The following is a 12,227-nucleotide window of genomic DNA, read 5'->3' as shown; positions in this document are numbered from 1 at the left end:
AACAGCATGTAACTGAACTAGAACAGAAGGTACCACATTTTTTAACAGATGTTTCCTGGTTTTTCCTGTAATAACCAAGCAAATTAGTGAGACATGGTATGTCAGGGAGGGATGTACTCAATTAAACACAAAAAATAAAGTTTTTTTATTGTGTCACCATCACATTTTTAACTTATCGATTTGTTAGGAAAACAAAAATAGGGGCAATAAGACTACCGTGGCTCAAACGTTATACATAAGGGTTATCCAGTCTTCTCACAAATAAACCCAAATAAGGAGACTAACTGAGAACAGGGGTGTCTTCCTTTCTATAGAACAGAAAATGTAATAAAGCCACATATTTAAAAGCGTCACATTTATTGCCTGATGGATCATTTTGGTCCAGGACAGCTTTGACCTAATGTTCTGAATTTTAAGTTACATGAAGTGTTCATACATACAATTACTTTGGACAATAGTATCACATACGTATACACTCACACACAGTCATGGTGCATTTCTTCTGGCGTGATGATTAAGTCATATAAAGACAATTTTCACATTCTCCTTGCACATTCTAATGCATTCAGAAACGGACCTGTTTTTCTCTTTAGGATGTGGAGTGAGTGATAAATGCAAAAATCACAGAAGTGCCTCTTGAATAAAAATTACAGTGATAGTCGAGTTATAATGCTATATGGTGGGTGGACAAGGATTTGTGCCCTTTGCATCCCTCACTGGAAAAATAAAAAAATAATTCGAAGCGCATATGACTGTCTGATAATAATGTTTGTGCTATGCAGCTCTCATCTCCGGAATACAGGAATATGGATTGTACTTCGGCAAGGTGAGCTGATATCCCAAACGGATAGGTCTATCCCTTCTATTCAACTAAGCTTTAAAAATCTCCCCTCTTACCTCCCACCTGGTTTAAACCCTAATCCCTTAATACACGTTGTGTCCTTAGAATAGCTTAAATTGCAATTCTTGTGAAGTCCAAAAAACGCCGGATTACTTTGCATTAAGCTACCCTTCACTGAGAGACTGTAAAGGGTTAATGACAATGTCACAATCTCCTCCAAAAGAAATGTTGAGAACAATACAATTGGAAATATCTCAAAGTAATTTTTGGAGCGTGTCTCTGATAATACAAGTGTATACCTCCTGGCATAGGTTTTGTTTTCAAATTTCCCTGATATGATGGGATTAGAATCGAATTAGACTGTAAACAAGTCCTGCAACCATGACGTCTAGCAGGTGTGTGCAGTATTACATACTGTATATTACATGTTCCCAGCATTAAACGAGGCAGGAAGATGTTGAATGCTGTTTTAAGTAAAGTCAAGGCTTGTGAGTTTTATCATCTCTCCATTTTAATACAGGTGAAATGAAACAAATGCAACAACCCTGTTTACACAAGCTGCCTCAGGTGAGCTCCTCCCTGGAATGGCGGCTAAAATGATCCTACTAGTACTGTAAATGTCTGGGTAAGAGTTACGTATTGTTCACAATGTAGGTCACTTAAGATAGTATGTCACAAGTAAATAACTGGATTACAGGCCAGTGACAATGAGTTGCAGTGCTGTCCATAGCAACACACCAAAAGGAGAAAGAATCTTCAAACGTCACATGCACCACAACCCCAAAACAGCAGACATATGTTAGATACTTTTTTAGTCTGTCCTTGGAGACCTGCCATATAGATATAAAAAGCCCAAATGAGAAACAGAAAGGCTGTTAATGTTTCCGTCCTTTCAGCCAAGAATTATCTCTGAAAACAGTGTTGAATGAAGTACAAACAAAGGTGGAGAAGTGTAAACTCCAACTATCTCGGTACCCGTCCCTCGCCATAACCCATATAGCTTCTTTATTTTTTAATTATTTTTCAGTATTTACACTGATGTACACAAAATACACTCAAAAATGAGATTTTTTTTCTAGTTTCTCAATGCATTTAAATCCTCTTGTACATTCCAAGCCATCAGGAAAAAAGAAACTTGTATATTAATAATAAAAAAAGAAGGTTCTCTTGGAGCACGTTTTTTTTTATTTCCTTTTTTGTTCTCCCGTGGTTTATCAGCTTGTTGCTAATCAGTTGCATCCCAGGACGTGTAACCATTGGGTTGTGGTTGACAGGGTGGCACAGTCTAAGCCAGTTCCATTTTTTTCACATTTCAGTCAACACCAATGATATTTTGACTCATCAAAAATAAAATCCAACTGCTTTTTTCTTTTCCGTTTCAAATCAACTGATTTTATTGATCAACAGGCAGACGTGGGACAAGAAACAAAAAAAGGTGTAACTGGGCAGGGCTATATAGGGGGTGGTTACTGTCATGTTCATCATGTTATTCTTTTAATATCATTATCTTGGTTATTATTTTGTTACAAAAACAGTGAAAGTGCCATCATGTGGTGGCACTGTTTCCTGATCGACTGACGTATGGAGGGTCTGTTGATGACTGGAGAAGGCTTGCGGGACTGTGGAAAGTGTGTGTGCGTGTGTGCATGTGTGCATGTATGTGCGTCCGTGTGCATATGTGGATGTCACGTAAGAAGGGCAAGTATGTGTGTTGGTGAGTGAGAGTGTCTTGGGTGAGAGCTTTCACGTCAGTTCCACTGTTACTGTGAGGACAACTGCCATCCACGTCAGTCCAAGCACGTCCGTGCGAGAGGCTTCATCTAAAATGACGAGAGAGAAAAAAGCAAGGAAAAAGTAGACAGTCAGCCTTCTAATCATCATTTCATCAAGGTCATTTTTCATTAGTTGTTTCAAAGTACTGTGTACTTGTTTTAGTACAGCATTAAGCCAGTGCTCAAAATGTACAATAAACAAAAAGACATTTTTGTGAAGTCATTTGAATGATATTTTAAATCCACCAAAGGACTCTGCTTTTATTCTAATAAAACAACAGTCAAACTAATAAAAATGTACGACCCAGGCCGGCAGCTGACCATGGCAACTATCACAAAACAAAACAAAACTAAACAAACAAAAGCAGCTTATTTCATTTACTACATAACATTCATCAGTCAGATTTTAGGTTGCTTGATGACATACAATAAGATAACTGCAATAAACGTACCTTTGTAAAAGAATGTTTTGTATGGTAAGTTATTCTAGTTCCATTTACTTGCAGTGGTGGAGTTTTGAGACACAGACTTTATTCCAACACAGAGAGATTTCCTCTTTAAATTTCTCAGAAGTCAGAGGAGGTACGGTTGTAATCAATTCATCAATTAATCACTGTTCAGCCCTGCTGAGTTTTAAAGTGTTTCTCACATTAAAGCATTTCTGGTGGTTTAGAAATTATGTGTGTAAATTACACTTGAGTTGAGTGACATAATCAAATCAATAATGAAAATGTGTAACGGGCACTTTCTGAGCTGCAGGGTATTTGTGAAATACAGTAATATAGCAATAAGACAACAAAAGGATAGCAGAATACATTTCAGCTTTTAGGAGGTATAACAACACAGAATTTGCTTCAGCTGTGACTCAGACATAAATTCTATCTTTGCAGGTGTTCAAGCTGTGTAACATGGCAAAGACAAAGGAGCTTCCTCAAAAGCCAAAAGAAGAACTTATTACTCCAAAAAGGCAATGGCTTACAAAAAAGAAGAACAAATAAGGAGGAAAGGCCTATGTGACAAGAAGAACACCATCACCAGCAGAGTCAGGCATGGCGATGGGCCCGTCCTGTTGCAGGGGCGTTTTGCTGCTGCAGTAAGCGGTAAAATTGACCATGACTGTCATCGTGGATTCTTTGAAATACCAGGCCCTTGATCCCGTGTATAAGTCCAAGTCAACCAAAGCTTGGTTCAGAAATTGCTCCTGGAATTGCTTGGCTATCTCAGTCTCAGGGCTGAAATCTCTTTGAAAATCAGTGATTTTCAAATAAAAAAGCAGCAGCACAGGAACCAAAGAAAATTAGTGAGCTGGAAGATTTTGCACACGAGGAAGTGACTAACAATTTAAAAGAGAAGTGTCCGAACTACCAGGAAATGTTTATTGGAGGTCAGAGATCAAAGCATATCTTTATTTAATGCTGACTTTGGGAGTTGAATAATTTTGCTTCTTGCCTTATAGCAGATTTTTATTTATTTGTTATTATTCTTAGCGGGGCAGCACAGTGGGTTGGTGGTTAGCATTTTCACCTTGCAGCTAGAAGATTCCCGGTTCGCTTCCCAGCCTTCCCGGGATCTTTCTGCATAGAGTTTGTATGTTCTCCTTGTGAATGTGTGGGTTTTCACTACGTTCTCCATCTTACTCCCACAGTCCAAAAACATGCTGAGGTTAATTTGTACGTAGGTGTGAATGTAAGTGTGATTGTTTGTCTGTAGATGTAGCCCTTCACCACTGGCAATCTGTTCAGGTGTCCCCTTTATCCTCAGTCAGCTGGGATAGACTCCAGCCCCCTGTGACCCTAATGAAGATTAAGTGGTGTATAGATGATGGATGGATGGATGGATTATTTTTAGCACTTTTATGTTCATTGTGTTTCCCAAATCACTCAAATATGCATTATTAAACTTTGACTGTTTACTGAGGCTTTAGGTGACATGTTTTCGTTAAATTTTATGCAAATCACTCGAAAATCTTGCAGGTTAAGAGGGCTGAATAAATCTGATTGCAACTGTATAGTGACGTTCTGCTCTGTGAGTGACAGCAATGCAACCGTTTGTGGATACACTGCATTCATTAATTGAAAATCTACTCTGTGTGGTTCTTTGAAGTGCATGATAATAATATACAGTAAAGTTGCAGCACTGCAGCATCATTCAAAAAAGTCTCTATGTGGGCTTTGGTGCACTTTAGTTAAATATTAAGCTACCCTTTAGGTTTTACTATTTCAAGAATACTTACATAAAACAATGTTATGTGAAAGGAAATGTGCTTTTAAATTATTTCTACATTTGCATGTGTCATTCTGAGGCCAACAGCAGAATATGGTATTAAACAGATGTGATCGGCATTGACACAAGCCTTGTGCTGCGATAGTTTTCCGTAGCTCCCTTGTGGATGTCGTATAGAGAGCACTATTGAACAGCTGACGTGGGAGGATCGTTGTGACTGACTCTGGGTTTGTCCTTTGCTGACATAACCAGCAGTTTGTCCAGATAGTGCCAAGATTGTGGCTACACCAGTAATCACAAGTGAGTAAAAGGGCAGCTCATTGGGGTGTGGCTGGACCCAGATTCAAAATTGGATCTGGTGGTTGTTAGACCTGGCAGGTAAAGCAGCCCAGTGAGTCTGAATGATGGACCGGCTGACAAATGTTAAATGTATTATTATGTGTTGGATCACAAACCGTTGGATCGTATGTTTGGCAGCATTGTTTAAATTAATCAGTCCTGCCAATTCAGAATGACTCTCTAATGAATGTAAATCTCAGCACGGCAATATAATCTGACATTTCATATACATCATATTCCGCTCTGTATATGCAAGTCATACAACATTAGACAATAACAACTGGATCTTTTCAATAAGTACTTCATCTCATTTGGTAATGGGCTCATCCAACCATAAGATCATCATCTGAGGTCCCCTTCCAGTCTATAATCATAGATGCAAGTCGCCCAGCCATCTGCTTGCCTTCAGTTTTTGGCTCAGACCTCAGTGCAATTCTGCCAACCTGATTCTTTTTTTTTTTTTTTTTTTTTTTTGGACAACTGGGACTGATTTCTGTGGCAACATATTTTCCCCTTTTCTCTCCTCCTTCTTCTTTTAAAAAAAATAAAGGATGACTATACCTCAGATGAGTAAAATGTCAGCTGACATAATGCAGACGTTGACTCTAGAGAAGGTTCAAGTCCAGTTTGCTGGCTTCATAAACCTACTTGACATTTCTAACAGTGGCTGTGACACATCTGTTTGTAAGCCTACCAGTCTGGTTCCTGTCTGTGATCTGACCTCTGCTCTAAATGAGGGTTGAAATTAGAATTTTGCATGGCACTGTGGAAAATCACCGATAAAATGCGGATTACTTGATTGTTGCTCCTGTCTTTTATAGCAGCTCTATTTTTGACTCAATGAGTGCAAAGTCCACCAGCTGGATGTTTGTTAGGAGTGTTTAAGGTAGTGTAAGGAATTCTGTTTCATGATTAAACAGCTGTGTCTCAGCCAAGAGGTTTCATTTTCTACAATAAGATGACAGCCCTAAACATTCGACGCCTTCACCAGACTAGGTTGACAGGTACAGTATTATGTGGCAAAAAAAAGTCACGTTTTTGTCCTCAGTTTCACTCATCTGTTAAATTCAGTTCATTGTCACATGGTGCAGCTTGACAAGGTGCGTGGGAGACAAAGACGAATGAATATACGCTCTCCTGGGAAGTGTAGGTTTCTTGTCTGCTACAGCCCTGACTGACTGACAGAGTTGCTCCTTCTCACTTGCACCAATACTGTGGAGTCCTGTATTCAGCCATTAAGCCATCGGGCACGTGTGAGATGACCTCTTGGGGCCGTGTTGTACACCAATTTGACTTGCATGAAAGGCATGTCGGCGCGTCCATTCTGACCTGATTCTGTCCTTGCTGTGACACACCTGCTCCTGCGCTTACCATAGCATTTGCATTCTCACATTTGCATCCCTAAGATATGACTAGCAGAGAAGGGAAAAGGAGAGGCAGACGGGGGGGAGACAAATGGCAAACGGACCAGAGACAGAAAAACTGATTGTACGTGAGGACAAATAAGGCAATGTTTCTGAGGTAGGAAACAGGAACAGAGTCTATGTGAGACTGCCATGCTGATCATATTTCGCGTGACATGGGTGGGTCAGTTTAAAGACAGCCACGCTTGCCATCTGCTTGGAAAGGTTGTCTGTGTGCGGGGACAAACATGGCCGTCACACACATGCACTAGTGATTATACACTTGGCAATTACGCCACTCAAATACATTTTCCAGTTCATCAACAGCACCTGACTGCAGGAAATTATTATAATACAGGCGCTTTATTGATTCTTAATTGATTCTGAATTGTAACAGAAATGACCATTTATGCGTAGTGCTCATTGCTGATGTATTTCACACAACAGCATTGAGGATATGTTCACCAGTAACTAATAACTGCATTCTTAGGCAGATCTATGTACACATGCTGCTGTATTTGATTACACAGTAACATTTATTGAGTTTGGAGGAAAGGAGTCTTGCTTATACAAATGAATCTGCATGAGCTCTTACTCATCATTCTTACCTCTTTATCTGAACTCTGGCTGCTTTTTCAACAGAGTCACACTCATTTTAGTCCTGTGGAGCACTGAGTTACTTGGAAGTCCATATATATATATATATATATATATATATATATATATATATATATATATGTATTTATATAGAGCACTATTGAATAATCTGAACTATCCATAAGGTCTGTGTGACAGAAAATCTGCATCAAAATCGCGGAATGCGAGGCTGGAGGAAAGTATGAAAAATAAATATGATGGAAGGAGGGAAAAACAGAATAAGTCACAGGGAGGGAAATTAGGTAGTGACAAAAGGAAAAGAGCAAGCAGAAATGGAAGATGCGGCAAGAGAGGCTGGCTGTGGGAGATGGAAAGTGAGTATAAAAGTCAGAGGAGAGGAAAGGAAAGAGAAACATAAAGATTGTGGTAGAAGGAGAGAGGGAAAGACAAGAAGAATGGGAGAGATGGAGAGGATGTTGTCACAGCCCTGCGGCTTCTCCTGACAATCCCTCATCTTTACATATGATAATCTCAGAAGCCGCAAATGAGCCACCACTGCACATATGAAACACCAATAATCTCACACTCAACCAAAAGTGACAGGCACGGTTAGTCATTGGAAGAGGCTTGCTGCTTCTGAACATCGGCAAAGATTAATCCTGACTGAATCACTCTCACTGAGTCTATCTGGGGCAAAGCATTCAGGACAGAATCAAAAACATCCACCTGTCAATACTGTGAATGTCGAAACCACAGTCTCCTGAAGAATTTGCTGCTTTGATCAGTGCCAGATTTCCTCACACACTTTCCGACTGAACAGACTACAGTGTCACATTTTGTTCTCAAACAGCATCTCTGGAAATATGATGATCAAGTGATGCGGTGGGAATCGGAAGTATTATGTTGAAAACAAACACACCCTCAAAACTCTGTGGCTAAAATACTTACTGTTCTGATTCTGTGTGTTTTTCATCATACTTGGATTTTCTGTTGGAGAGAAGAAGAAAAAAAATCAAACACTGTAGTTGTTCCAGAGGCAGTTAGTTCCTGGGTGATTGAAGGATAAAGTGAATCTGAGAATAAAGGGCATAAGAAGAAAGACAGAGGAAAAAACTAGTAATCTCTGACAGAGGTTGTGGCTTTCTAATGAAGCTGAACTCCAAAGTTCCTGAAGCCCATGCTAAATGGCACATCCCCAGAGAGAAGAGAAGAGACTGGCTCTGTTAATGGACCTGGGAACACAGAGCACTGAAACAGAGCAAGCAGGACACTTTTAGCAGCAGTGAGACCACAGAACTACAGCTGTGGCCAAACAGTCTGCATAAGATGTTCACCTTTAATAAGTAGAACCGATGTCTAGCTTGCACAATACACTCCGGCGATGTGTTTTCAATGCTCTCACGGGGATAAAGTAATTGCAAAAGAGGGAGCAAGAGGGTTTGCAGAGTATTAGCAACACTCCTAAATTCCACTTTATGAGCTATTTTTGGATGTTCAACTGTATATGAGCAGGTGGAAGCTACATAACAGCACAGCGTGAAACTTTCCTGGTCTCATTGCAACTGCATTAACATTGCAGCTCCTCTGAGAGGCCCCAGAGAAATTAGTGTGTGCACTCTCCATATGCACGCTTGTGTTTGCCTGCTCCTGCACATTTGCATAAGCATACATATCTGTGTGCCTTTGCATGTGTGCGCAGTTCAGGTGCCTGTGTGTTTGTCACTGCCTGGATTCTCACTTCTGCTGACTCACTCCTTCACAGTAATCGCTGAGGATATTATCACTGAGGGTGGCTAAAGATGTACATCATCAAGACGTGAGCGCTGCTCATCGTCAGTGGAGAGTCTCTATACCAAGACGTCATTATACTCTATTATTCCTGATGATGTATATTGTACACTTGGCAAAGTGAGCAGAGCCCCCAAATACTCCTATCTCCTCACCTACGGCGCAGAGGGAGACGTGTCTCATCTCAAGGCCACAGGGGATGGTGCCAAGGTCACTTAATCACCATTTACTTCCCCTAAGCGTGAGTGGAAGCAATCTACAAGGAGCAAGCAGACAGATGGGCCATACTAGGCACGTAGCCGATGACACCTGAGGATGCATCAGGATGTTAAATAGACATTAGTGCTCTTCCTAGCACAACGCCTCCCAAGGTAACGCCTCCCTAAAGTGGCACTTTCCCCTTAAAGTGGGTTCTTATTAGATCCGCCCAGTAATTTGTACATTTGTGACATACTTCAAACCCCGCTCACAGGAGTGTTTCATGGATAGTGCAGTTGGATATATAAATATATTGAAAAAAGATGGATACAACATCCTTTGTTTCAGAATCACTCAAGTACAAAAATGGTGTCAACCTGATTTATGCTAATAGCTCACTCCAAGGCTGAAACGCATGTGTGCTCATGCCACATATTTCTGCACTTTGAAAAAAAGTCCCTGTTTTTCATGCGTGACTTAAGTTCTGCATAGTAGAAGCGATGAAAACCTCTTCACCCAAGGAATGTGTAACACTGATGGCTTTATCTATCTGTAGTCATCTGGGCCATAAAACATTAGTTTCAGACTGGCTCTATTCCAACATGACAGAGTATACAAGAGGGATTAGCGGCACCGGTGACGGTAGAAAATAATGGCATCAATGGAGAAGTGTTCAGTTCCTTTACAGGCTGCATTAATGATGGAATTTAAGATTTACTCCTCCACCAAGGATCGGCAGAGTTATGTCACGATCGGTGTACGTTTGTCCATCTGTTTGTCCGTCTGTCTGTCTGTCTGTCTGTCTGTCTGTCTGATAGCAACATGACTCAAAATAGATGAAGGGATTTGGATGAAATTTTCAGTGAAGGTCAGAAATGACACAAGGACTAACTGATTATAATTTGGCAGTTTTGTGGCTTATAATGTGGATCCACATACTTGTTAAAGAATTCTGTATCATTGCGAGATAGCAGCACAGCGCTATGACAACAAGTGAACACTACGTCAGCTGCCTGCAGACAATCACATGATTGTGATGCTGCTACAATACAACCACTGATCGGGACTTATCTGTTGGAAACGATACAAGACACAGTTGATTAAATTGTGGTGGTGTTTCCAAGTCCCAGTTCCCACTGCCGCTACATATTAAGGTCACAGAATTCAGAATCCGTACATAACGTACACATGCATAGCACACGCCTGTGCTCAGTGTAAGGTCGTTTTGTTTGTGGGTACATCTATATTAAATGCCCACATTCTATAGTGTCGTGATTTCTGCCACAAAGTTTTTCAAGATTTCAGCCATCAGAAATGACACAACTGAACAGCCTTGGTAGAGCACTGTGCTCTCTGATTTCTTTTCTTATTTTGTTGTTGAAGTCTAAATTAAAGACCATTGTGAGTGTGAGGTCACAAATCAATCCCCTAATATCTTCAGTTTCAGAATTCATTGGACAGAATAAAGGATTTTTCTAATACAAATAATGTACACATACTTGACTGTTTGTGTGCTATCGCTGTGTTTTACTGTGCAGTTATATCAACTGCATACAAGTAGTATGCAGTTGTGATTTTCACAAAGAAGTGACTCATATTTTAACATGTCAGGCTGCCATCACATTGAAGTGCTGTTAACAGAATATAACAGAAGAATTCTGATTAAAACTCTCATCATGAATGAAGTCAGGAACAAGAGTGTGTAGAGTGAACAGTGCCAGAGAAGGAATACACACGGATAGAACAGGATCCTGTGATAAATCCAGCTACTACATCTACACCAGTAAATGAAGGATTTTCTGTTTCTCGTGAACATGTTCCTTTGGCTTGGCCATCGAACAAAGAGCTTTTTCTTACACTGTCAACAACAAAAATTCTTTGATTTTATCATAGGCCTTTGATGCCACGCTTAGTTTTTGGTGTTTAAGTGAAAAACAACATAGGGCACGCCATTAATGGAATATGCGCTAAGTCTCTAGCTGGAGTTAGTCTCACTAAGTGCTGCCTTAAAAAGAATGTGTTGTTGAGCCAATTAGGGATACAATCTCTTATTAATCACACACTTAGTTGCATTAATGATTCATACCTAAAAGCGGTCACATAAATCTCCTAAGTATTTTTCAAAGATACTGTAGATACATGAGATGAATTTTGTAGAATTATGCAATTTTCTGTGACATTTAACTGTGTAATTGTATAAGTGTTCCAGATAATTCTTGTGGAACCAAGTTGTATGGTTCTAAAAAAAAATGTTTCATATTCATTGTCTTCTAAATAATTAATCAAGCTTAAATGCAATTTCTTTTTAACTGCTGCTGTAGTAGCCACTTCAGAACAAGGCGGCAGTGTGTTGCAGAGCAAAGCATACGTACCAAAGACTATGAGGCGAGTGTGCGTATCTGTGGAACCCAGAGGATTCTGGGCCGTGCAGCGATACATCGAGCCGTTGAGCTCGGCCGGCACTCTCTCCAGAATCAGCTCCTTCCCCTCCCGCTCGGTGCTGCCGTCCAGCAGTCGGCCCCCGACCCGCGTCCAGGTGAAGAGAGGTTCAGGGAAAACCTCATTCTATCAGCACCCAGATGGGAGGGAGAGTGGGGGAGGAAATTGGGGAGAAAAGAGAGGGAAAGGAGGAGGGGTGTTGAAAGGGCAGCGCAGAGAAAGTGTGTGAGTCTCAGCCAAGAGATTAAGAGCAAAGCCTACATGAATAATACAAGCTCCAATTTTCCCCTAATGCAACAGCAAGTTAACAACATGCATTAATAATCAACACTTCACTTTACAACAGTTTTTTTCCAGTTAGGACTTTCCAGCACTTTGGCCTTGCATCGTCAAAGGAAAAATCATATCACTGGACAATCAGAGGTACAAAAGACATTTCATATCTATTTCTAAATCAAACTTTACTTGTTTATTGATTGGACTGATTGATTTCTCAATAAATGGCTAAATTAGATGACACTGGAGGTCTGATCTCAATGATCCGGTAAAACAAGAAAATGACCTCATCTTTGGAGAAGTGTGGGTTCAAGGTCATTAATGTGTTCTGTCTTACTGTGATAAAAAATA

General features: G+C 40.3%; 1 protein-coding gene across 2 annotated transcripts in view; it reads right to left on the bottom strand.

Moving 5' to 3' along the window:
- Nucleotides 1-121: 121 nt before the first annotated feature.
- igsf21a (immunoglobin superfamily, member 21a) overlaps nt 122-12,227 on the bottom strand; it is a 188,064-nt gene continuing 175,958 nt past the window's right edge. For both annotated transcript variants that reach the window (XM_022192610.2, XM_022192611.2), the window contains exons 8-10: nt 11,534-11,726; nt 8,124-8,162; nt 122-2,661 (exon numbers count right to left, since the gene is read on the bottom strand). In XM_022192610.2, the coding sequence (XP_022048302.1) occupies nt 2,585-2,661; nt 8,124-8,162; nt 11,534-11,726 (309 nt within the window). In that variant the 3' untranslated portion in view covers nt 122-2,584. The remainder of the gene's footprint in view (nt 2,662-8,123; nt 8,163-11,533; nt 11,727-12,227) is intronic.

This window comes from Acanthochromis polyacanthus, chromosome 5 (genome assembly GCF_021347895.1).
Source record: "Acanthochromis polyacanthus isolate Apoly-LR-REF ecotype Palm Island chromosome 5, KAUST_Apoly_ChrSc, whole genome shotgun sequence".
NCBI classification, from domain to species: domain Eukaryota; kingdom Metazoa; phylum Chordata; class Actinopteri; family Pomacentridae; genus Acanthochromis; species Acanthochromis polyacanthus.
The sequence above is the reverse complement of the archived record's forward strand: the minus strand, read 5'-3'. Positions and strand labels throughout refer to the sequence as shown.